This window comes from Sitophilus oryzae, unplaced genomic scaffold, assembly GCF_002938485.1.
Source record: "Sitophilus oryzae breed Bouriz unplaced genomic scaffold, Soryzae_2.0 scaffold_1576_pilon_pilon, whole genome shotgun sequence".
In the NCBI taxonomy this organism is placed as follows: Eukaryota; Metazoa; Arthropoda; class Insecta; order Coleoptera; family Curculionidae; genus Sitophilus; species Sitophilus oryzae.
In genome coordinates, this window is record NW_022146254.1 from 14605858 (window position 1) to 14633857 (window position 28000).

The 28000-nt window shown below is 31.3% G+C and overlaps 3 protein-coding genes across 4 annotated transcripts in view; 2 read left to right on the forward strand and 1 right to left on the reverse strand.

Moving 5' to 3' along the window:
- The first annotated feature begins 1666 nt into the window (after window positions 1-1666).
- On the forward strand, window positions 1667-4345 carry LOC115879149 (tubulin alpha-1 chain). Its single transcript, XM_030895823.1, has 2 exons — window positions 1667-1824; window positions 2930-4345. Exons 1-2 carry the CDS (start codon window positions 1822-1824, stop codon window positions 4277-4279), a joined length of 1353 nt encoding a protein of 450 aa, XP_030751683.1. The 5' UTR covers window positions 1667-1821; the 3' UTR covers window positions 4280-4345.
- A 1389-nt stretch (window positions 4346-5734) lies between these two features.
- Window positions 5735-6490, reverse strand: LOC115879228 (ATP synthase subunit e, mitochondrial-like). Its single transcript, XM_030895930.1, has 2 exons — window positions 6327-6490; window positions 5735-6233 (listed from the first exon to the last, which is right to left on the reverse strand). Exons 1-2 carry the CDS (start codon window positions 6363-6365, stop codon window positions 6042-6044), a joined length of 231 nt encoding a protein of 76 aa, XP_030751790.1. The 5' UTR covers window positions 6366-6490; the 3' UTR covers window positions 5735-6041.
- A 330-nt stretch (window positions 6491-6820) lies between these two features.
- The window catches only part of LOC115879067 (glycerol-3-phosphate acyltransferase 3), a 56472-nt gene continuing 35292 nt past the window's right edge, over window positions 6821-28000 (forward strand). Inside the window, exons 1-4 of one of the 2 annotated variants that reach the window (XM_030895711.1) lie at window positions 6821-7172; window positions 15440-15639; window positions 23337-23439; window positions 26958-27203. In XM_030895711.1, the coding sequence (XP_030751571.1) occupies window positions 7020-7172; window positions 15440-15639; window positions 23337-23439; window positions 26958-27203 (702 nt within the window). In that variant the 5' untranslated portion in view covers window positions 6821-7019. The remainder of the gene's footprint in view (window positions 7173-15439; window positions 15640-23336; window positions 23440-26957; window positions 27204-28000) is intronic. The other variant, XM_030895710.1, reaches the window with a different exon arrangement.

The following is a 28000-nucleotide window of genomic DNA, read 5'->3' on the forward strand; positions in this document are numbered from 1 at the left end:
AATTCCCCATATCATTTTCCATATAAAACGATAGCGATCTTCATTTCATAGCCATAGCCGACGCCGTTTTTTTTTGATCGTATGGTATTTAACATGTTTTAATAAATTAACGTTTAGAGGCCGACCCGACGCAAATTACCATGGATCGTAATTTCAAAGGCTACTCTGACACGGTTTTTTTCGATCATATATGTTATACTTGTTTAATGTTCTTGTTTTCAATTTAAAAATTATATTTTATTATCTCATTTTAAATAAAATATACAATTAAAATTCTCTTTATAATAAATTTTACATTATTACACTTTTGTTTCTATTTTGACAGATGTTACTTTTTAAGTATAGCTTTTTCTCTCTTTGTTTTATTAAAGCTGTTTATATTATTTCTGTAGTGTTTTATTAATTTTTCCTTGTCTATATCCCTATTGTTATTTTTTGTTTGTTAACCTTATAAATACGGGCTTATGCTAATGTTAAAATTATTAATACATAACAAATTACACTTGATCATAACATGTGGGTTTTATGAGTCATCACCGCATTTAAAGCTTGTAAGCGGTAAAAATTGTGATATCACCTCCATTTAAGGCAAAACAACTTCGATGCAAGGACTTATCTTTGCAAATATAGTAAATAACATCGAATTTCATTTGAAACTAGGTTAAATCATACTTGGATGAAAAAAAATACCTACTTTTAAAGTAAAAAACCTCTAAATGGGTAGGTAGATAAATACCTATTGTTTTATATTTATATCGGTAAATACACAGATTCAAAGTGCTTAAAAAGGATTAATATGAAATCAGTTAAAGGTTTATATAAAATCAATCTTTTAGGTCATTCACACACAAAAGATTTCAACCATATTCAACGATGCATAACTTCAAGGTCACCTTGATCATCTTCCATGTAAAACTTTCTTCGAAATAATAGTTATTTGCAATAATTTTATCCTTATTGCTGCTTTAAATGCCTCCTACTCAATTATGTCATAAAAATATGTTTGTTCTTGAGTCCTAATAAGGCTACCAAACACAAACTTTTTTGTAGCTACCTATATTGGCTAGGTATATTCAGCTTATATTTTCTTCAGAGTCTGTTATAATTCTTGTAAATCTTTTACTATTGGTATATGTGTCTTCTAAATTCATCTAAGCTAAAATTAGAAGTAATTTTCATGTTCTAAAATTAGAGAATCCAAATTAAGACACCCCTCTGTTATGCATGTGGGAAATGCATGTCTTCTGTGCTCTGTTTGATGAACGATTTTACTAGCTATAAATATCTAGGACTCTAAACAATTTTAAATCCCTTCTTCTAAATATTCGGTACCTAGCCCTAAATAAAACTAATAATGGACAATCTGTAAAATAAAATTATGTTTTTAAAAATGTCAGTTAAATTCAAAAAGTTAACGTTCAAATTTTGAAATACAGCCGTGTTTACATTAGGGAATTCGTTTAATTACTCTATTTTACCGAAAAACTTGAAGGGATATGTTCAAATTTAATTAATAAAAACATCTGCATAGATAAATATAAAAAAATCGATCCATAAAAATATTTAAATGAGCGACTGGAAAGAAGGACAATCGATCCGCCGCGGGTTTCCGTTACCCACATGACGCACCGCGGACCAATCGGCGTTCAGAATTTAGGCGTTGGTTGGCGACGTCACCGAATCTATAAAAGCGCAGCGCCCAACGGAAATTTCACGATTCTCGATTGTTCGTTTGGAGAGCTGCATTACTAGCTTGTCCGAGCGTTTCATTTAAACTTATTAACCGTTATTGTGGTAGTTGTTTGAAAAAAATTCAACAAAATGGTAAGTAATTGTCTTAAGTACTTTTTGATATGGTTCGTTTAATTTATTCAACTAGATATTGAGTAAATTTGATATATTACACGTGGCGTGGCGGTTTCCGACGCCATTTTGATGTTGACCCGGTATTTTATCAAACAAAAGATTCAAAATTTCTCCCTTTTTAAACGTTCTGTTCTGTGAAATGTGTTTGCTATTTTTTTACGAAAATAAAATATTGATTATAACACTTAATATTTCACAAAATCTTACATGGGTGCCTGTTCAGATATAACACACCCTTGGAATTTTATTATTTATTCGAAACTTATTCATTAAATGTTGAAAAGCATTAAAAAGCCATAAATCGATAATATCTCTATACCGTATGATCAAAAAAAATCTGGCGTCCAGTTGGCTTGAAAATGGCGAACGATGACATTCCCCACATAATTTTACACACAAAATTAGAGCGATATTCATTTCCAAGCCATCTCTGACGCCGTTTTTTCGGTCGCATAGTAAAATATATGATCGGAAAAAACGACGTCAGCGATGCCTATTAAATGGAGGTCGCTTTCATTTTATACACCGAGAAAACGAGTTTCGAAAATATAGTAAAAATTACAATATTTTAGTAAATGTACTAAGTAAACGTTTTGGCAACGTTGTCAAAATTTGGAGGGAAAATTATACAGGATCGCGCTGATATATGTGGAAATTGGTCGATGATTGGGCAAAGTATACGAGGTCCCGCAAAAAGTTATAGAATTTTTAAATGTCTAACATCTTGTAATACAGTTAAGTACACAGGGTCGATCATAAAGTCGTGGCACCTCAAAAGATTATTCATTTTTTTAAGTGAAACCCCCTGTATACTTAAATTTATTACTAGCCAATAGACATTTAAAAACCCTATAACATTTATATTTAGATTTTTGCGGTACCTCGCATATTTTACCCAATACGACTTTTTCCATACATACCAGCGACCCTGTATTTATTTTTTATTAAAACATTTTTTATTTCGCTTGAAAAAAAGTATAATACTAAATTCGAAGAGTCCTCCACCTGGCAAGCACCTAATTTTTTTGGTGATTTTATACTAAAGTAATTTTTTCTCTTACAGCGTGAATGTATCTCAGTACATGTTGGTCAAGCCGGTGTCCAGATCGGTAACGCCTGTTGGGAACTCTACTGTCTGGAACATGGCATCCAACCCGACGGTCAAATGCCATCAGACAAGACTGTCGGCGGCGGAGACGACAGTTTCAACACTTTCTTCAGCGAGACCGGTGCCGGTAAACACGTACCCAGGGCCGTGTTTGTCGACTTGGAACCCACCGTCGTAGATGAAGTAAGAACTGGCACATACAGACAGTTGTTCCACCCTGAACAGCTCATCACCGGCAAAGAAGACGCTGCTAACAACTATGCCAGAGGTCACTACACTATCGGAAAAGAAATTGTTGATTTGGTTTTGGACAGGATCAGGAAATTGGCTGATCAATGTACCGGTCTCCAAGGTTTCCTCATCTTCCACTCCTTCGGAGGTGGTACTGGATCCGGATTCACCTCTCTCTTAATGGAGAGATTATCCGTGGACTATGGCAAGAAATCCAAACTTGAATTCGCTATCTACCCAGCCCCTCAAGTCTCCACCGCTGTCGTTGAACCTTACAACTCTATCCTGACCACCCACACCACCTTGGAACACTCCGACTGTGCCTTCATGGTTGACAACGAAGCCATCTACGACATCTGCAGACGTAACCTGGACATTGAGCGCCCAACATACACCAACCTTAACAGACTGATTGGACAAATAGTTTCCTCTATCACTGCATCTCTTCGGTTCGACGGTGCCCTCAACGTCGATCTGACTGAATTCCAGACTAACTTGGTACCATACCCACGTATCCATTTCCCTCTAGTCACCTACGCTCCGGTAATCTCTGCCGAAAAAGCTTACCATGAACAACTCTCCGTGGCTGAAATTACCAACGCCTGCTTCGAGCCAGCCAACCAGATGGTGAAATGCGATCCAAGACACGGAAAGTACATGGCCTGTTGCATGTTGTACCGAGGAGATGTCGTACCGAAAGACGTAAACGCAGCTATTGCCACTATCAAGACCAAACGTACTATCCAGTTCGTCGATTGGTGTCCCACCGGATTCAAGGTTGGTATTAACTACCAGCCCCCAACTGTAGTACCGGGTGGTGACTTGGCCAAGGTACAGAGGGCCGTGTGCATGTTGTCCAACACAACTGCCATCGCCGAGGCTTGGGCTAGGTTGGATCATAAGTTCGATCTGATGTACGCCAAGAGGGCCTTCGTCCACTGGTATGTGGGTGAAGGTATGGAAGAAGGTGAGTTCTCTGAAGCTCGTGAGGATTTGGCCGCTTTGGAGAAGGACTACGAAGAAGTAGGCATGGACTCCGGAGAAGGTGAAGGAGAAGGTGCCGAAGAATATTAAGGAAGATCTGATTTTACAGCAAAAAAATTTTGAGTCATGAAATAAATTCCATTTTTTTACCTGCAATCTGTTGTTTTATTCTTAAAATCTATTTCCTCCAGCGTTAAGAATTTGATTAGTATTTTTTTTTTATCATAGTTCAGTGTTTTCTTTCTTAACGTAAGTTCTTATCAATATTTTCAAAATTCATCTCTAATTTTTAGAATTCAAGGAATATATCTTAATTTTAATTTTTCATATTTTTTAAAATTATTTTCCAAAGAATGAATATTTTTTCAGTTATTTTTTTATGCAAACGTCTCTTGGGAATTTAGCATTTAGTTTTATATACCGTATGTTCGAAAAAAAGACGACGTCAGTGATGGCTATGAAATGAAATCGCTGTCATTTTATATGGATAATATCTTGATAATATATGGGGAATGTCATCGATCGTCGTTTCCAAGCCAACTGGACGCCTTTTTTATTCGATCATACGGTATTTAAAAAACAAAAAAAATCCAGACAACTACAAAATACCATATGATCGAAAAAAATGGCGTCAATATGACATTCCCATATAAAATGACAGCTATCTTCTTTTTTTTTATCGTATGGTACCGTATGATCGAAGAAAAACGGCGTCCAGTTGGCTTTGAAATGACGTTCCCCATATTAATTTTATATATAGCGACAGTGACATCTTCATAGCCATCGCTGACGCTGTTTTTTTTTTCGATTATACGGTATTCAAACTTATTTTATTGATAAAATGGTAATGTTTAAAACTTGCACTGTATGATCAGAAAAAAGGCGTCTAGTAGGTTTAGAAATGACGATCGGTAATATGTAATATTCATCTTTAAAATTTTATATGCAAAATGACAGCATTTTTTATTTCCAAGCCCTCTCTTGATGCCGTTTATTTTCGATCGTATTTTTATTCTATCGGTATTTAATTTTTTTGTCAAATTATCCATGCTTAAAAAGAGATAAATTTAGGAAATAGTCTTAATAGACAGATCATTACTTTTAAACAATAAGTTGCAAGTTATGTTCAGTACCCTTTTTATTTAAAAAAAACGGCGTTGTAGTAACCTTTAAAATGACAGTTGATAAATTTTGTTGGGTCGACCGCTCTACATCTTTTATACTAAATCGCCTAAATTGTTCTCATGTATTATAATGGTTAAATAAAAAAAATGTTTAAAGTCGCGCATATTCTATCCAGTAAAATGCACTTTTTGAAAGGTTTCTATGACGTCTTTGGTATATATCGTTTTAATTATGGTTTAAATCGTGAAATTATGTCTTCGCTAAATGTGAATTGTTTGAATAATTAGCACAGGTAAGATCTGTGTAGTTGGTCACAAGTTCTGTTGAATTAAATAAAAAAAAAATATAGAAATACAAAAATTATCATATTTAATGAAGATCGAGATTACGGAAAAGGAAATACACACAGAAAAAAGACAATACAATTTTGGTTTTATTTAAAATTCATCATGCTGCAATAAGATTATTATAAAATATATAATTCCGTTATAAACACAGAAGATAAAAGTTGTAAACCATTAATTTCTATATTTCTATCATTTTATTTTATAATTTAGGCCGGTTTAAATTTTTTTATAATTTCAGGTATATCTGGTTGCATAAAATTAAGAAAATTGTTACACAAGGCAAGGCATGTAATGATTTGGAATACCGAAAAATTAATATTTGAAATTAGAAATCCACTTTATTACTTACTACTAATTAACAAAAAAATCGGATAATTAATCTACTTCGCCATTTCTTCAAGTTCCTTAATTTCTTTATCGGCTGCTGCTTTCTTTTCGGCAGCAAGTTTCGCGTCACGAACTGCCTTTTGTTTCTCTTCGACTGCTCTTAATTTAGCTTCCCTGTTCGATAACCTGTTTTGATGGAAGGCCCCATATACCACACCAACCCCCAAGAAGCTCCATCTGAAGAACTAAAAAGATCGAGATTACATAATGGAAAACTGAACCTTTTACAATAAGTTATTTCGACAAAAAAACGGAAATATAGAAGTCTATAAATGTACCTTAATTACAGGAGACACACGAACTGGTGCTGCAGACATAATTTCGTTTTTAAAATAAGTTCTTCAAATCAGCCTTCTTTTTAAGACAAAAAATCTATTTTTTAAAAAGTTGGCCGTGATCCGTGATGTAATGGACAGATGACAGCTGATTATGGCCGATTATATGACAGATGTTCTGTCAAAAATTTTAAGGCCCGGTTACATGAAAAAGATTAGGTCAAGAGCGGGATTAGTGTATTACGGGTTGCATAGCACGACATTCAAAATTTTACTTTAACTGTATCTTAGCTGTGTCTTAGCAATGTATTTTTCTCTATAGTAGTTCCATAAAGCTGTGTATTTTTATATTATTCTTGTCACTGTAGAATATAACTTTATAGATTTTATATTATGCCCAGAAGATATATGAATAATATAACGATTATATCAATGTGCACTCACCTTTAGTTAGAGACGCACATGTTTGATTGCGCACGCGTCGCTTCAAACAAACGTCATTCGTTTTGTATTTATTTCATTTCCCAATAATTGACTATTGAAAATTATTTATTTTTAACTTTCGCGTGGCAGCTTCAGTATTTCACAATTAGTCGGGGTGTTTGCGCTCATTCTATAGTCAAAAATGTACGCGTTTTGAATTAAAATTAATTAAAGGACAGTTGTTTCGGGAAATTCGAAGAAAATCCGGCGAAAATGGCAATAGTAGCAGCCGGATTTAGTTTTCTACTTTCAATGTTATTCGTGCCATTTATGATGCTCCTGCTTTCCATAATTTTTCTGGCATCAATAGGAAAGTCTTTGGGAGTTAGGCGATTGTACGTGAAAGTTCTACTTATGATTTTCGAGGTGAGTTAATGCAGAATCTATATACGTCTGTTACGAAACTATAGTGTCCTAAATCTGTAGATGTTTAACATTCTTAGGTCTTTTGTCATCATTAAATTGTTGTAACTATGCGTTATACATTTAAAGAGCATTGTTCTAATGTTATATATTTGTTTTTATATAGTTTATTCACAGACAAAGGAGCCAATAAACTCAATACTTTACAAAGTCATTTAGCTACATATATTTTTTAATTCATGCCATTATTTAATTCATGATTCAAATATCACAAAATCACGTTTAGATTTGATTTTATTGTATTAAAAAATGTACAAAATATGTCAAGGTACTATTTTTGATCGTATCGGTATGTCAAGGAACCTTTAAATTTTAAATTTAGATGCGTTAACCTTAAAATTTTACTTCCTGATTATTTTCAAAGAAACTTAGAAAAAAGAATTAAATATAAACAAAGAACTTGTTCATCAAATTCCGAAAAATCTAATAAATTAATTGAATTAGGATAAGGTTTATTATTTATTGACCATTAAGTATAATATTATTTATTAATAAAAATTGTTGCAAAGGCTGTGGGCAATAATCCGTAGCAATATAATTGGAAAATTATGAGTGTATTATTATTTTATCATTATAATCCTATGGACTTTTGACGTTGGACCCCATATACTCATAATTCTATTACATGTACTTAACTCTTAATAGAATGTGATTTATAAAAAAGTTAATTGATAAGTAGTTTCAGGACAATTGTACTATGCCTAGAAGAAAATAATATAACCAAGCAAATATATGTTCATTTATATATTTTTTAATTTAAACATTACAAGTTACTCAGGGGTTTAATATTCATACCTCTGTTTCAACAGGATACAAATATTGACCTAGGCAGTTTGTTTTTGCAATGAACTAAAATTGAAGTTTGTGCTTAGTTGAAATCAAGTTGAAATATATGTATTGTTAATATTTTACAACCTTTCTGAGGTATTTGAAGGTTTTTTCTTACTTTACAATTTGAAATTTTGGATTTACATACGCAGCAGAAAATAATAATGAGTTTTACACCAGACATTGACCCCTCAACTTAATGTATGTTATCAGATTTCGCATATTAAAAAAAAAACGGATTTTTAATGTACTACTCAATATTTTTAGCCAACCATACCAATAGGTATGGTAGGCTATTAAGATCGGCAAAAAAATCACTCAAAATGAGTTATTTGGGTCATAAATGACCTAAATACAAAATATTTTCATGGTGTCTGTCTGTCTGTCTGTCTGTCGGTTTGTCTGTCCGTGGTTCCATGCCTAGAATCAGACATATAGTACATTTATTCTTCTACCAGCCCTGAGGAATTTTTAAAAATCAGATAAAGAAATACCCCGCGTATATTAACAATAGGAAAAGGAAGTTCTAAGTCCTAGACATTGACCTTTGAGACCAATTTTATACACCTATTATTATGATCATATTTGGCAAATTAAAAAAAAATTTAAAAACAGACTTCTAATGACCCAAATATTGTTTAATTATTCGCGTGTCTTTGTAGTTAAACATGAATGGAATTTTTTTCGGGAATATAATTATAATATTTAAAGTCAAATTAGACGGGTAGGTAATGTTTAAGGTTCATAGAATAAAATGATTTGAGTGCTGTGTGAGTGTTAATGACATTGGCTAAAAGTTTATTGATAATTATTTTCGTGGTTATCGATGTTTCAATTGGAGATCACGCATTTTGTAATCGATTGTTTATAAACTATTAACATATTGTTTTATCTGAACCACGGTCAATACATTCGCGGTTCATTTATAAATTTAATGTATAAATAATTATTGTTATCAATCATATTAAACATCTGTCGCCCAGTTTTTTGAATTTTATTCTATTATTTCTATTTGTCTATTTCTTATGGTCAGTTTTATGTGTTCGGGTTAATCTTCAGGTAGTAGTTAATCTTGAGATTTTCTACCTAAGTAGGTTTTATGGGTTGCGATAAACTGCTATCAAAAAATTATTATTAAAAATAGTATGTAACTATTTTTAATTTACATCCAAACCTGTCCTGTCTAATTTGGAATTCGTTAAATCGCGTATAATGAACAGTTTTCGGTGTTTTTACCACGTACACTCTATACAGGGTTGTTCACCACATACGACACGGAGTATTGTAGCTAAACGATTAGATTTTTACAAATTGTAAGTTTTGGGTTCGTTGAAGGACTATTAGAGCTACAATTTAAAAATATTTTTACAAGATACAGAGAGTCCCAAATAAATAAAAAATATCAAAGTTGTATTTTTTTAAATGGGACACCCTGTATATTATTATATTTTTAGTTTCTACGATTAAAATAAAGGTAAATTTGATTAAGGATTATCACACTTTCACCTTACCGTTATTGAAATATTTTCAATTTTGTGAAATTGCAGTAAAAAATTTAAGGCTTCATTTCTCCAAGGGTATCAAAGTTTTTAACACTAAATATTGACTGAAGTTTATTTATTGATCAGTTATTGTTTTGCATTAATAAAAATTATACCACCTTATACAGAGTGTCTAAAAATTTATTTTAAATAATTTCTATAATCCATTTTTTACCTATCTTTTTAAGTTTTCGTAGAAAATGCATTTTCTTATAATTTAGACCTCCATTTATCAATATACCCATGGAATATTGACATTTTAGATTTATTTTAAAGCAAAAACGGTAATATGTACAGGTGCTAAAAACGGTAATATTACTAGCCCATTTGTATACAAAAAGAAAACTATTTAAATCTTTATAAAAGCAGAGCATACCCATTAAATAAATATGCTACCATTATCCGCCCAAATATTAATTAATTACATACTTAATTAAAGTTAATAAATTTATTCTAAATAAATGTGGATTTGAATCAGAAATCAATATAATAATAAGTTATGAAAATGAACGTCCGTCTCTGTATTCGTATCCGTATTTAGCATTCGTCAAGAAATGAAATAACATTTTTAAGGTGTTACTTTTTACCACACTGTCTAATATACATACAAAATTAAGTTTTTTAGTATTTGGAGCTATTATTATTAATCAACGTAAACGTTCAATTAATGTAGTTTGAATACTAGAATCATATTAATTGGTTCTCTTTAACAAAAAAATATTTAAACATTTTTTTATCTTTTAATGAAACAAGCAAACTATACGACAATATTAGTATCTGTGCTTTTTGAAAATTTGTTACATTTTTAAAAATAATCTAAAATGTCAATATTCCATGGGTATAGTGGTAAATGAGGTCTAAATTATAAGAAAATGCATTTTCTACGAAAACTTGAAGAGTTAGGCAAAAAATGGTATAATACAATTTGATAGACAATTAAATTGTGCATCTGATTATTGTAAAAAATACAGGGTGTTCCATTTAAATTAACCATGTTATTGCTGTTTAAAGCTAGCATTTATTTAATATAAATTTTTGGACACTCTTTATAAGGTAGTATGATTTTTATTATTTCAACACAATATCTGATCAATAAGTAATCTTCAGTAAATATTTAGTATTAAATTGGAGAAATGAAGCCTTAATTTTTTTACTGCAATTTCACAAAATTGAAAATATTTCAAAAACGGTAAGATTTAAGTGTGATAAACCTTAATCAAATTTACCTTTATTTCAATCGTAGAATCTAAAAATATAATAATATACAGGGTGTTCTGTTTGAAAAAATACAACTGTATTTTTTAATTATTTGGGACACTCTGTATCTTGTAAAATTATTTTTAAATTGTAGCTCTAATAGTCCTCCAACGAATCCTAAACTTACAATTTGCAAAAATCTATTCCTTTAGCTACAATAGGTACTCGGTGTCGTATGTGGTGAACAGCCCTGTATATGCATAGTCAGCTTGTATCATTATAAATTATGAAATGACTGAATGGTGTGATCATGTCTTAACGATGTTATATCTGTGTTCTTGTCTAGACAAAACATTTATTTTTTTAAATCTAAAATCTAAAACTTTCCTTTAGATATGATTACTGAAATTTTTGTAATCGATTTTTTTTTATTTATTTTTTATACCGGATATCAGATAGAAATATAATTTGCGATCAAAAATGATGAGACTGAGATGAGTGAGATATTATCAAGAATTTCTAATTACATACTTATATATTTTTGCTAAATTGGGTACAAAGTTCTCGGCAAGTTCAAGTAGCTTTTATAGGGGGTCCGAAACTTTATCAGATCATTTTTTTAGTTAACCGTTTAAAATATTTGTTTTTTTAAATTTTTGATACATTTTATTTGAAAGAAATTATTTGTTTTGATACTTCAGTAGTTTAAGTATTGCTGCTTGCCCAAGCAAATCGATTTTTGAGTGTACAAAAGTAGCAATTTTCTGTGTATTTAATTCAAAAATAAATTGTATCTGTCATTTTTTGTATGTCATATGTGGAAATTATTCTTCCTTTCGCTGGACAGATTTTGTCCACGGTTAGAATATTTTCTGTTCAGATTAACTTGTTTGATCAACTGTAAAAGTTTGGGTACGTATAATTTTAGGCCACTGTGTATTTCAAAATGGGTATCATTACGAAATATTAAGCAAATCGGCATTGTCATACTGAACATTGTTTTTACAGTTATTGGTCATGAATAGTAATTATTTTTAATGTATGTTCGAGTGTATGTTATTATACCTATAGAATTGACAACTTTAAAATGTAAGAAGATTCTATTATACAGGGTCCGGCAATAGTGTGTCGGGCGTCTGTAGCTCCTATAATAAAAAAGTTAGGAATTTTGTTTCAGTGCAAACCTAAAGTATGTATTAGGATGTATTTCAGGAAAATATTTTAACTTCCACAGGGTGGCTCAAAAAAGTGTGAGTGAATCGAGATGTTTTTTTTTAAATGGAACACCCTGTATATTATTGCATTTTTGGCTTCCTTTTTAATCACTTTACATCATCCACAAGATATTAGTAAATATGTTTACAGTTTCAAAAATATTAATAAATAAATAAAAAAATATTTTTTTCAGCCATTCTTAAAAAAATTATTAAAAATATTAGAAATGTCCTGAAATCAAAACTGTATTAGGTATTTACTGTAGTGGGTCTGTACTTACTTTGACACAAATATCGTAAACTTAAACCATTTTGATAAAAATTTACTGTGGAAAATGCCATACGAAATATAAAACCGCGAATATCTGCGAAACCGTTAAAATTTTTGAAATACTTTAAATACGAAAAGTGTACATTTTTTAATTCTCCTTCCAGCAAATAAATAATATATAGGGTGTTCCATTAAAAAAAAAACGAAGAAAAACTATTTTATATTTTAGAAAGTTTGGTATAGAATTTTGAACACCCTGTATGGTTTAAGATTACGATATTTGTAGTAAAATAAGTACAGACCTACTACAGTAAGTACCTAATAAAGTTTTGATTTACGGCATAGTATTTTTTATGCGCTGCGCTATAAACGACTATTAGCGCTCAACGGCGCAGAGCTAAACTAAATCTCGGAATTCTCGGACAGGCTGACGATAACGTCGGCTACATCTCGGACAGGTCTTGTGTTACAAAATCGCCCATAAGGTTGCGCATCTTCTAATTTTTTCAATCAACGGTATAGTTCAATGATACATGTTTTGTTTGGTAAATTAATAATATATGTTAATTTCATGAGTGAGAATTTTTTGGGACACCCTGTACAATAAAGTCGCATTTTTTACGTAGTAATTTGTCGGTGTATCATTAAATCTGGCATTGGATTTGTAATTATGGGACATGTATTGCTTTGTAAATCATTTAATAGCAGTGACGTCCAGACAAATTTTGATCGATTATATTACTTTTACGTTTGTGACAATATAGCAATAAAATACAGTTTAATGATATTTTTTCCTTGTTTAATATATTTATTGCCGATCCGATATTTAAGTGCATATTTAGGCTAATTTGAGGTGTACTTCGTGTAAAATAGGGGTTTTAATTTGAATTTATGAAATTTTAATGATTTACTCACTATTAAAGAATCACTCTATACAGGGTGTTGTTTCGCCTAATTTTAGGGATGATTTCTCATCAAAATATTACTAAAAAGTTCCTATAGGGTCCGGAAATGCATAGTTTTAAAGATACAGGATGTTAAAACTTTGCATTGCTTAATCTAAAAAAAATACAGGGTCGCTGATATGTATGGGAACGGTCGATTATTAGGTAAAATATAATAGGTTTTAGGTACATTAATAATAATTACGATTATGTACCTATAAATTCAACAATTTCCGAATTATGCAGTTTTGATTTTGAAATGTTAAACGAAAATTTTGTAATTTCCAGACTTGATATAATCTCATTTTATACATCTATAAATGCTAACTTGAAAACTAACATCAAATATTATTAAGTATAGTCTATAAAATGAATAACTTTGAATTTTGATCGTTATTTTTTACCAACATGGCAAATATAAAATCCCTCTGTCAAAAAAGTTAATGATATTCTTTAAATTGAGTGCCTGAACGAATCAGATAGGTAACTCTTTTTACTTTCGTGAAATAGGAAAGGAAAATAATAAAACAAGTGACAGTTCTTCCTCTTCTTGCAAAAATCAACACGAAATGTCATAATTGACAAAAGTAAAATGTCATCAGCTTTTGACATTTCTAAATATTAGACCAATGCCGTCTCTAATGGAACAGCCACGGAGCGAGATTTATGACTTCACGCTAGTTAGATACTACGGATTAATAAATATGTTGTAGAATACATGGAAAACATAATTATTCCTCGTATTTTTGGTTTGTATTTTAAAAATGATATAGTTTACATGAAATATACATAATATAAGTTAATAAATACAATATAATATATACCTATTTATAGTAATAAATCCTTTGGCAAATAAACTATGAACTATACAAATGCAGCAAATGTTTTACAATATACAAATAATGAATAGGTGGTACATAAGATAATGGGTAAAATGTAAAATATATTTTAAATTTTGGGGTTTGAAAGTCGATCTAATTTAACAAAAAACATTCAATATCTACTAATAGTGATGTATTATTATTTGCATTTACAAAAATTATTTATATATTATAATGTTTACTGCAATTAATAAACTAATATAAACTTGTCAAAAGATGACCACATATTTTTTTAAATTATTATTCTTAACACAAAAACTATCTACATTGACTATGGAGTACGATTTCAGCCATGTTGTAAAACATTTGCTGCATTTGTATGGATCATAGTTTATCTGCCAAAGTATTTATTACTATAAATATATATATATATATATATATATATATATATATATATATATATATATATATATATATATATATATATATATATATATATATATATATATATATATATATATATATATATATATATATATATATATATATATATATATATATATATATATATATATATATTGTATTTATTAACTGTATATTATCTATATTTCATGTAAACTGTATCATTTTTAAAGTACAAACCAAAAATACGAGGAATGATTATGTTTTCCATGTATTCTACAACATATTTATTAATCCGTAGTATCTAACTAGCGTGACGTCATAAATCTTGCTTCCTGGCTGTTCTATTAGAGACGGCATTGCGTCAGCATGGCCGCAAGTTGCTAACCTAATAAAATTAACACTATAAAAGTCCGCGGGAACTGTCAAATTCAAAGTTATTCGTTTTACAGACTATATCACAATTTCCGCAGAATGGCATCGTTAAATGAAACCGAACACATCGAAATTAATTAAATCGAATTGTTTAAGTAATATTTTAAAAGTCAATAACTCGGAAACGGTTGGTTTGAGGTACATTGTGTTGTATCTCGATTTTTGCTTAGAATTGAAGGAAGAAGCGAAATATGCAATAATACACAGGGGGTTTCATTTAAAAAAAATAAACTTTGATGTGCCACGACTTTATGACCGGCCCTGTATGTTTCAATTTATTACCCGCTAATAGATGTTTAAAAACCCTATAACTTTTATATTTAACTTTTTGCGGTACCTCTTATATTTTACCTAATAATCTACCGTTCCCATACATATCAGCGACCCTGTATAAAAATGACACCAAAATGCAGTGGCGTACAGTTTTGTGCCAGTTATTTTCGATAAGATGTCCCGTGACTCTCACGGGACGCATTTTTCTGGATACGTAAACACATTCATGATAATATGTTCGAACCCTGCTAGTACGTATATTAATAAAAACATTTTGTTTTCAGTATGGGAAGAAGGACATCGAAATTGCCCAAAATGAAAAACGAAAATACACCTCCGACTCCGAGGATGAAGGCTACAGCGAGGAGGGCGACGTTCCCACTCTTTATACCAAAAATAAGCCCCAAATAGAGAAGAGCACTGCCTTGAAACCGAACGGTTTGACCAATGGACATGTGGTGAATGGTGGAAACAACCTTATTAGGTTAGTTAAGTTAAAAAACAATGTTTTATTCGAATATACAGGGTGTTTTTGAATATATATTTTACGGGGTGATTTTTCAAGGATTTTTAAGGTAAAAAGTTCATATAAACATGTGTCTTAAAATGCTGCGTGTTCGAGATGCAGGGTGTTAAATTTTTAAGAAAAAAAATATTTTTTTAAGAGGCATTTTTCGATGAAAAATAATTTCTCAAATTTTCATCAGTGTTGTTCGTATTGACTGAATATTTTTCAAGAAAAAAATGGCAAGTCATGATTTTTTTTAAATAAATTATTTTTCAAATCTTCATTCATTTTAGAACAAATTATGTCTATTTGCTTTTCTTGTCAGACGCACGGTTTTGCGTAAAAAAATATAAACTATTTTAATGTATGGCGAATTTGCTTAAATCTGATATGGGGTTTTGTAAGTAAAATTGTGTTTTTGGTAAAAATTTGGGAAAATATTTTTTATCGAAAAATGCCTCTTAATAGTGAAAGGCTATGGGTACCAAATTTCATAAAAATATCTGAATTGGCTTCGAAGATGTTATGGAAATAAAAAACGATTTTTTATTAAAACTTGTATCTCGACACCCTGTATCTCGAAAACACAGTATTTTAGAACACATCTACCGGGTGCGTCTCAAAAGTGGCTCACCCCTAATAAGTTTTCATTTTTTCAGATAAAAAACCGAGATTTGGTATGATAGTATATATGACATAAATGAGAATTATTGTTTCCGTTCACTTCCTGTTTCACCGGAAATGACTAATTTTGATTTTTAAATGGCACCCTCGGTATTTTGTTACTTTATTCGATAGAAAATGACACTCTGAATAGAATAACATATCATATGTCAACATTTGACATTTTCGAATGTGGTTTATTTTAAATTGCAACATGTCATTCATAGCGACAATTTTACTCGAAATACCAAGTGTGTGGTACCAAATTATTTGTAATTTTTTTTTCTAAATATTCTAATGAGCCACCCTTGTTCCATTTGAAAAAATTGAGATATGATTAAAAATACGATTTAGGCATCTTTTAACCGGCCAAGACAAGACCGTAAAAACATTCTATGATCAAATATATTTTTCCAAAGCTCCTTGATTAAAAATTAGTATTTTTAACACATTTATGGCACTCTAGATTCAAATTTAAAATACAATTTTGTTTTAAGCGAAAATGTCAACAGAAGTTGACATATGATAATATGTCATTCTATTCAGAGTGTCATTTTCTATCGAATAAAGTAAATAAATACCGAGGGTGCCATTTAAGAATCAAAAGTTGTAGTCATTTCCGGTGAAACTGGAAGTGACCGAAAACAATTGAACACGTCAATCAATCTTAATTTATGTCACATATTGACATACCAAACCCCTTTTTTTATCTGAAAAAATAAAAAAGTTATAGGGGCGAGCCACTTTTGAGACGCACCCGGTATATATGAACTTTTTATCTTATAAATATTTAAAAATAACCCTCTGCAATAGTGGACGCTTATTCAGAAACACCCTGTATTTCTAAAGTGTTTACGGAACATTTTCTAAAGAATTTTGGTTGTGATTTTTGTATTTTAGGTAACTATACATACCGGGTGTTGCATCGTCGGACGGGACATAGGAAATCCCATGTAAATTTTAATGGGGTCAATTATTGGCTTCCCTAATTATTTTAGAGAATAATTCTATTTAGGTTTATTGAAGAGCACTAAAACCCACATTCAAAAGAATAACTTTAGATATTTTTGACTAGCTCGTTTACGAGTTATCGCCGATTTCTTTTTAAATATTTCTCTGTTCTTATGGCCCTGTATTTACTTATGAGCACCAGTCAAGGTAAAAGATAACTGTCAAATGATGTTGTCATTTCAGAAATTTATCTATTTAGTGCTTTATTATTATTATTAAAAACTCATACCTACATCGAAAATATTAGCCATGAATTACACTATCGAAGAAAAAGTATTGATGATTATATGGTATTATCAAGGAAATAATTATCAAAAGGTGTCGGACATGTTTGCTGCTCTGTATCCGAATAGACCGATACCTGGAAAATCTACAATCGCAAGGAATATCCAGAGATTTGAGACCAAAGGTACCCTAATAAATAACTGCAGATGTGAAGCAAGGCAGGAACAAAGAGAAGATGCAAGAAATGATACCGACTTGGAAGTTTTATTGTGCGTGGAAGAGAACGATGGAAAGAATCGATGGAAAGATCAGCACAAGGAAACTTGAGGATGAAATAGGAATAGATCACACTACAGCGTTTCGAATTTTGAAACGACATAAATACTATTCCTTCAAATATGAAAAGCACCAAGAGGTACGAGATGGGGACGAAATACGGCGGCAGGCGTTTTGTTATGATATGATGGAAAGAGCAAACATGGATAGGGAATTTAAAAAAAAACATATGTTTTACTGATGAATGCACGTTTACCTTAAATAATGAACCCAATGTTCAAAATTATCGATATTGGAGCAAAGAAAACCAACACAGGTTTGTCGAAACAAGGACGCAATATCCACAGAAAGTAAATGTTTGGGCAGGGATATTCGGACACAATATTATCGGGCCATTATTTCTTACGCGAAATTTAAATGCAGAATATTATTTGGAACTCCTCGAAAATCATATTTTACCTGCTTTACATGATTCCGCTAGGAAAATCAGGAAGTTTGGTACCATATGGATGGCTGCCCGGCACATAGTACCCTGGCTGTTTGGGAATATTTAGACAATAGTTTTAACGGAAACGTTATTGGCCTAAATCATACAGTAAATTGGCCAGCAAGGTCTCCTGATATTTCGCCAAATGATTTCTTTCTCTGGGGCCATTTAAAAAACAGGATATACAAGGATAAAAAATACCCAAATTTAGACGAATTAAAAAATTCTATTTCTGCTGAATGCAATATAGAATTTCTGTTTACCAACTAGCGACTGTAAGAAGAAATTTTATGATCGCCTGGGTTATTGTCTAGCAGTCGATGCAGGAATATTTGAACATCTTAAATCCTAAAGTTCTAACAATTTAATAGTACCTAAATTAATAAGTTATTGAATATTGTAATAATACTATAATTAACCTTGTAATTGATTACTTTATTTTACTTTAATTTATATTAATTTGTATTTATAAATACATCTTTAAGATTTTCGATGTAGGAATGAGTTTTCAATAATAATAAAGCACTAAATAGGTAAATTTCTGAAATGACAACTTCATTTGACAGTTATCTTTTACCTTGACTGGTGCTCATAAGTAAATACAGGGCCATAAGAAAGGAGAAATATTTAAAAAGAAATCGGCGATAACCCGTAAACGGGCTAATCAAAAATATCTAAAGTTATTCTTTTGAAATGTGGGTTTTAGTGCTCTTCAATAAACCTAAATAGAATTATTCTCTAAAATAATTAGGGAAACCAATAATTAACCCCATTAAAATTTACATGGGATTTTCTATGTCCCGCTGGACGATGCAACACCCGGTATAGATCATATTAAAAAATATATTTAAATATATATAAGTTATATATTCTTCTTTAGACATGGGAAAAATACTACTGACAAAATATATAACTAAATTACATAAAAATTTAGAATATCGAAAGGTCAATTTTAAATGAAAAAATACAGAAATTTCATTTACGTATGAGATAAACAGAAAAATCGTTTTTAAATGTTGTTCACAAAGATGGTTCTTCATATATTCATGTTTTATGAAATGGCGGTTTAAAGTTTAGTCCAAGTAATTCAGGTCACCTTGTATATAAAATTAAACAAGAAATTTTATTGTATTATTTATTGATACTACACCGCAATATTATTAGTTAAAACAAAATATAAATAAATATTTATTCTGATAAGTTTAATAAGATATCACTATATTGATTTATGATTGGCAAAGTAAATGTTGATATTAGTTTTGTATCACTATGTGATATCTTTTCTTTTTTATTATTTGGAATTAAAACTTTTTTGCAGAAAACGTGGGGATTATAGGGGATTACTGAAAAGGAAATACTATATTTGGAGGTTACTTATATTCAATGTTGATATAAACTTAAAAAATAAATAAATATCTCTGTTCAGTAATTATGAAATTCTAATACTACAGCGCATTTTAAGACTTTCCACTACTTATTAATTACATTTTACATGTCATTTAAAAGAAAATTATTCAAATAACTAAAATTGTATATTTTTGAAGTGAAACTTCTTTACGCGCGATGGGAGTAAAAATTCAATGCCGTGACACCTCATGGCCTTGACACGACATGACCTTGACCATGCGTGGACGTATAAAGTATCGCGCAAACACCAGGAAACATTTGATTTAAAGCTAAGAAAAGCATTATAATAAACTTGATACTGTACCTGTGTACCAAAATCCTCTGGTTGTGTGCTAGGAAGTGAATTTTCATGCATATTTTCATTAATAGATTTGTAGCTTCTGTCTATGTAAAGCCTTTAGCTCATTTGTAGGGTTCCCAACTTGAGCATCGGCGATTCCGGGACAATTATCTTTAAGCTTTTAAATAATTGAAACAAAACATTAAATATTAGAGAAAAATATATATTATGTGTGTAGTACACACTTTTTTAGTTACCAGGTCCCGGCCAAGACAAAACTTTCGCCGGGACAAACTTTCTTATTCCTGGTTAATCCCGGCCAAACCGGGACGGTTGGGAACCCTACTCATTTGCTAGCTCAAAATTAGAATTATTAGAGTTAAGCAACTTGCATTTTCATTGGAGGATATCGTCATATTTATTTCAAACCAATAATCAACGAAAATATTCGTATAATTTAATACAATTATTATAAACCACTATAAATACGAATTGTTGGTTAGGTTCAAAAATTTGTCTCTTCTTAAATAAATTTAAGCGTTAACATTATTAGGCATTTGCATAAAAGTGTGTACTTTGGATGGTATGCCACAAAATTTACAGGCTCAGATTACAGAAATAAATTGAAAATAGCATTTATATTAAAACAGCATTATATGTGACATTTTCAAACATGTCTTTCAAATCCGCCAATTTAATAGCTGATAGTAAGAAGTTTCATATCAAATATGCGCACATAGTGCACGCACACAGTGGCGGATACAGAGGGGGGCCCATGGGGCCCGGGCCCCCCCTAAAATCTGTAAATTGGGTTAAATATTAGGCTTTTGGATTAAAAATGGCGCCCTAAAAGGCATATTTTGCATTATTTTTTATTTGGGCTCCCCCTAAAATAAATTTCTGTATCCGCCCCTGCACGCACAATTTTTTTTTGATTCTGTTTTTATTAATAAAAACTTATTTTTATCAAAAAATACCGATTTTCATTGATTTGACGGGATTTTCGTCATATTGGGAATAGTTATGTGAGAAGAACTATACAGATTTGGTCACTCTAGACCCATTGTTTGGATTTTAACGTGTAGGTCGCTGATGGAGACAGCTTAATGACAAATCGAATATGCTTAAAAGAGAAAAAAGTTATTTAAAAGAGAAAACATTTTATCTATGCGTTATTGCCGGATTTTGAATCAAGAATTATCACCGCCCAAGTAGCCGTTTATGAAAAATGCCTATACAGGTTCGAACCGGCAACACTGTATGCTGGTTTTTATTTTGTTTCTTGGCTGGGTAATGATATAATTGATGATTAGTAGTAGTAGTAGGAATAAAAAACATTTTTGGTAAACTCTATCTCCGAAACTAGTTTCAAAAAAAGTCATACTGCTCGTATATATAGTCTGTGAAACGAATAACTTTGAATTTGACAGTTCCCGTGGGCTTTTCTAGTGTTTATTTATTGAAAAATCTGAAATTAATTCTATTAGGTTAGCAACTTGCGGCCATGCTGACGCAATGCCGTCTCTAATAGAATAGCCTCGAAGCGAGATTTATGACGCCACGCTAGTTAGATACTACGGATTAATAAATATGTATTAATTAATAAATATATATGTTACTGTAAATGTCCGAAATGCAGTAAAACCTAGGATAAGCGCGCCAAATCTAGGATTTACCAAAGGCATTAACTAATTAGGTTAGCCTGGTTATTTGGAGGGTGTTAATGCATTGGTTAGCCTGGTTATTTGGGTGGTGTTATTGCATTGGTTAGGTGGTTATTTGGTGGGGTTGGTTGATTTTTACTATCTTGGTAAATCCTAGGTTTTACCGCATTTCGAACATTTACAGTAACATATATATTTAGAATATTTTATATGTAATTTTTTGGATTATATTCGACACTATTTTTTTCATGACACAACACTGATGAAGGCTATAATGTTAGCCGAAACGTTTTTTTTAAACAAAAAAAATGAAAAAAATGACAAACCAAATGAAAACTTAATCAGCGTTTTTCCCGAACCTAAATCCCAAAAAAATAAAAAATTTAGAATAATTTTACATATAAAATGACAGCGATCTTTATTTCATAGCCATCGCTGACGCCTGTTTTTCTATGATATTGTATTATTTGCAAATATAATTTTTCGAACATTGATACTTGCGAAATATGCATATAAATTTTGTGAATGTAAATAATAATACATCACTATTAGTAGATATTGAATGTTTTTTGTTAAATTAGATCGATTTTCAAACCCTCAAATTTAAAATATATTTTACATTTTAACCATTATTATTACCATTATCCAATTATCCATTATCTTATGTACCTATTCATTATTAGTATATATATTGGAAAACATTTGCTGCTTTGTATGGTTCATAGTTGATTTGCCAAAGTATTTATTACTATAAATAGGTATATATATTGCATTTATTAACTGTATATATTATGTATATTTCATGTAAACTATATCATTTTTAAAATACAAACCAAAAATACGATGAATAATTATGTTTTCCATGTATTCTACAACATATTTATTAATCCGTAGTATCTAACTAGCGTGACGTCATAAATCTCGCTCCGAGGCTGTTCTATTAGAGACAGCATTGGTCTGATATTTAAAAATGTCAAAAGCTGATGTCATTTTACTTTTGACAATTATGTCATTTCGTGTTGATTTTTGCAAGAAGAGGAAGAACTGTCACTTGTTTTATTATTTTCCTTTTCTATTTCACGAAAGTAAAAAGAGTTACCTATCTGATTCGTTCAGGCACTCAATTTAAAGAATATCAGTAACTTTTTTGACAGAGGGATTTTATATTTGCCATGTTGGTAAAAAATAACGGTTAAAATTCAAAGTTATTCATTTTATAGACTATATCTACAAATCATTTAACCAGTAGTAGGTATAAAAACATTTTTGGTAAACTCGTGTCAAATAGTTTCTGAATAAAAATTATTTTTTTTTAAAAGGTCCGTAAGTTTGGCGAGATCAATGTCTAGACGTCGTTTACTAAAAATTGACATAAAACTTGTCAAATGTAAACACTAGAACGATTAAAAAAGTATAGATCGTTTCCAGACACAAATCTATTTCCAAAAAAATATTTTGTCTCGTATTTTAAACAGTATTAAAATAAATTACAGCCTTTTTAAGGCCAACTGTATGTAGAGTATAGGCCAAGTAAATAACGTCTAAGGCTTGACCTTGTCAAAATTATCATAGATTGTCATTCCCCAGCCGTCTTTGACGCCGTTTTTTTTCGATCGTATGGATATTCGAACATATTTGATGTTTGTTTTATTTTGTTTAGTCGAGAAGACCGACACATATTGCTGCCGGATCCAGTCAACGTCCCAATGATCGATCACAAATCTGAAGAGAATGACATCGAGGAAGAGTTCAAAGAAAGACAAGTACGTCACTGTCTTAAATTAATTCGTGTATATTACACAGTAAATTTAATAGCGATAACAAGTTATATAAACATTATTATAAAGAATCAAAAATGCAGCCGCTAGTAAACATGTTGATAACACTGTGTTGGAAAGGAAAACAAATTAATAGGCAAATCAAATTTGTTTACCTTTTTCTATAGCTAAGATTTTTATGTTTACGTTTAATTCAGTACCGCGTGTTTTTTGAAAAGTGGCTCATTCATATAACTTTTTAATTTTTCAGATAAAAAATTAAGACTGGTATGTTTGTATATGACATAAATCAGGATTGATTGACGTATTCAGTCAGTTTTGGTCACTTCGTGTTTCACCGGAAAACAACAATTAGAAAAATATACATTTATTGTGCAAAAATATACAATAGTTTAAATTTTTAAAAGAATGAAGTACAATTCTTGGAAATACCAAGACTTACAGAGGTACTTACAAGAACATCTCCCGACTGGTCAATTAACTCACTATCTGACTAACTGGCTGACTAGCTATTGATTAACCATTTGACTATCAACTTCATAATGCAATTAACCCCGTTCTCTTCAGTATACTCTTTTTTAGGGTTCCGTACCCAAAGGGTAAAAACGGGAACCCTATTACTAAGACTTCGCTGTCCGTCCGTCCGTCTGTCACAAAGGTCTATCTTATGAACCGTGATAGCTAGACAGTTGAAATTTTCACAGATAATGAATCTATGTTGCCGCTATAAGAACAAATACTAAAAACAGAATTAAATAAATGTTTATAAATAAAAAAGTACTTTCACTAAACATTATCTTTTAAGTAAGAATTTTACATAGAATCTTTCAAGTCCTCGGTGGCCGCGTGGTTAAAGCGTTACGACTTTACGCTGCTATGACGTTGGAGCCGTAGTAAGGCAGGTTCGAATCCTAGTCAAGGCGACCTTTTTTTAATTTTTACATATTTTTAAATATTTTTACTTTTTACATATTTATTATTGATTAATACAATTTTTAGTAATGTGTTTCTTCATTTTTTTTTAAATTACTTATACGCGCATTCAAAATTTCAGCTAAATCGGAAAAAAAGTTTATAATATTATAGTGTCTAATGTTGTATAGATAATGAGTGGTACGGAACCCTTCGTGCGCGAGTCCGACTCGCACTTGACCAATTTTATATCCTTCTATTCCTCGTAGTCATCGCTGGTTACGTCGTTCAATAGTTTACAATCTGATTGCACTAACCCGGCTATGACCACGAGGAAATCGTACTTCGGTGACCTGCGTTTGATTATCGACCCGAGGGCCGAGATTGTTATATTTTAATTGTTTAATTATTAATATTATTTAATAACATATCTGGGTCGATGGCATGCAGGTAACCGGTCTCCTAGGCCTACATCAAATTGGTTTACTAGAATTATATTTGTGACAGAATATAAGTGACAGAAAATAATCGAATACATCAATCAATACTGATTTAAATCATGTACTACCATACCGAATCTCGTTTTATTTTCTGAAAAAGTAAAAAAGTTATAAGGGTGAACCACTTGAAAAATACCCGGTATGATTAACCTATCTATACAGTATGTTCCTGGATTGTCTTTACAAGAGGAAAAACTTTTTTATTATTGACATTTTGAGAAAAATGTATTCTTCATAAAAAAATTGCTTGTCCTAATGGTTATTTCTAATAATTGCTTGTCCTAATGTTAATTGTTAATTGTTATTTCTAATTGCTTGTCCTAATGTTATTAATCATTTTATACTTTTCCAAATTTCCAAACCGTTTTAGAAAAAAAAAACTAAGAAAAAGATTAGTCTAAGAGCTAGCAACGTTTTCGAGAAAGTATTTTAAGACGTCTGACTCTTTGATATATCTTTTACAATGCTCTCTGAAACATCATGCGGCCCGTCTGGCTGCCGATACCCGTTGCGTTCACTACTGCGCATCGGAAGAAGATCCTATATTTTTTATTAATTTAGTCCTATAAATTCTAGTATTGAATATAAATTGAACATGTCTCCATAGCGCAGTGCGTAGAGTTTCCGACCAGGAACCGATGATTCAGAGTTCGAATCCGGGTCAGCTCAAAGACTTTTTTATTTTATATTCGTTTATATTCTGATAGTAAAGTATTAAATAATTCTGGTAATTAAAAAAAAATATTTAATACTTTACTATCAGACTATAAACGAAAATAAAATAAAAAAGTCTTTGCCCTGACCCGGATTCGAACTCGGTTCATGGTCGGAAACTCTACACACTGCGCTATGGAGACATGTTCGATTTATATTCAATACTAGAATTTAAAGGACTAATAAAAATATAGCGCAGATAGAATCTTCTTTCAATGCGCAGCAGTAGGGAACGCAACGTTTACCGGCAGCCAGATGGGCCTCATGCGGTCCTAGAGAGCATAGTAAAAGATATATAAAAGAGCCAGACGTCTTAAATTACTTGTTTTTCCGACGTTGCTAGCTCTCGTACTACATGAAGATATAATGGTATTTTTCCTAAGTCTTAATAATCAAAACGCGTTTCTATGGTAATATAATTTCGTTTTTATTCTTTGATAGATTGTTGCCATAAAAACGTCTTTTGATTTTTACTTTGAATAAGAAGGCTAAGGAAGGAGCATAATGCTATCCATGTATTCATGCATGGTGGGCGGAAAAAGCGCCATAAAAGCACTCTAGGGTGGGGATCCTTGACAGTTCTGTTTGACGATTCATTTGACACATTATCGAAAAAGACTCTAAAATAGTTGGTTGTGTAGCGTGCGGTAGATCTCGGCAAAAATCGAGTGAAATAATGGAACAACTTTTCGCTAGTAAGTGACTATATAATATACATACGTGTAGTAAAACGATCATTTATGAAATTCACTAAAATTAACTAATTATATATTTGTTCTTGCATTTTTGCTTTTATTTACTACTTGTCAAAGATTAGATGTCAAAGAATTTAGATACGTCAGTTTGACTTACCTGCTTCAGTAGCGTATCGGATGTTTGTGGTTATAAATAATTATTATAACTTATCTATTTTTTATTAGAATTTTATATTTTTATAACAATTTTAATAACTACCAACATTTATTCACAACGTAAAATAAACTAATAAATTATTGAGTCTACCCCACGTCTACCCTACATCATAGTTTTCATTTTTTAAATAAAATTAGAACGGCACTGATAAACCGGAATTTAAGTCGGCCATATTTGAGGCCCATCGGGGTGGACCTAAGATTTTTGATATGCTCCTTCTTTAGTCTTCTTATTCAAAGGATTTTTAGGACTTGTTTGAGTTTTACCAAAAAAATTCAACCATATTTTATTTTTTTTTTAATTTTCTCTAAGACAGTATGGAAATTTGGAAAGTATAAACAGAATTAACCATTTTCGAACGAGCAAAAATCTTTATTATGAAAATACATTTTTCTCAAAATGTCAATAATAAAAAAGTTTTTACTTTTTGTATTGTAGTTACGATGTATATGCCATTATTTACAGGAGAAAGTTTTCAATTTTCAACTTTGTACCATCTTGGACTACACCAAAGCTGGCATGGAAGCCATAATAGAAGACCAAGTGACCTCTAGATTTGAAACTGAAGAGCTGAAAAACTGGAACCTCCTCATCCGAACCAATCGCGGTTATGAATTCATCTCGTGGAAGCTCACCTTCATATGGCTTTGTGGATTTTTCGTACGATATTTCTTCCTTCTTCCATTAAGAGTCACCATATGTTTTTGCGGGGTAAGTAAAATACAAAATGATTTAGTTATGATTTAGATTCTTTTGAAAAACACCCATAGATAGCGATGTAAAGGGTAATATTACCGGTAATTTTGGTAATATTTCGGAATATTATCGCAAGATCGGTAACATTGGAAGTATTGCTTTTTTCCCGCTCTATTCTTTTCCTTTTTGTTGTGAAAACAAGATGAGGCTCTTTTGTTTCTCGTCTAAAAAGCTTTTTGGGCACTAAACATCCATTAAAAAGCTTGGCAGTTGATATTTCTGATGTTCTTTTACAAAACACAGTAAAGGCGGGTGGCCACTGCGAGCGAAACTAAACTAAGCTAAGCGAAGATAAGATTTTTAAAAATCAGCTCCCATACTTTTAAATGCATCAGCGGCCACTTGAGCGAAACTAAACGAAAATATGTGATCGAAGATTCAAATCGTAGCTTAGTTTCGCCCGTTTTAGTTCCAGGTTGACAGGTTCCAGCGAATTTTTCGCAGCGATTAATTCTACGATAGCAGAGACACAATACGAAAACGCAGCTAACTTAGCTGACTACTAAGCGAAAATCGTTCCCAGTGGCTGATGAAACTTATTTTCGTTTAATTACCGTTTCTTTTGTATATTCTTAAGGCGGGCGGCCACTGCGAGCGAAACTAAACTAAGCTAAGAATATGAAAACAAACGGTAACTAAGCGAAAATAAGTTTCATCGGCCACTGGGAACGATTTTCGCTCAGTAGTCAGCTAAGTTAGCTGCGTTTTCGTATTGTATCTCTGCTATCATAGAACTAATCGTTGAGAAAAAT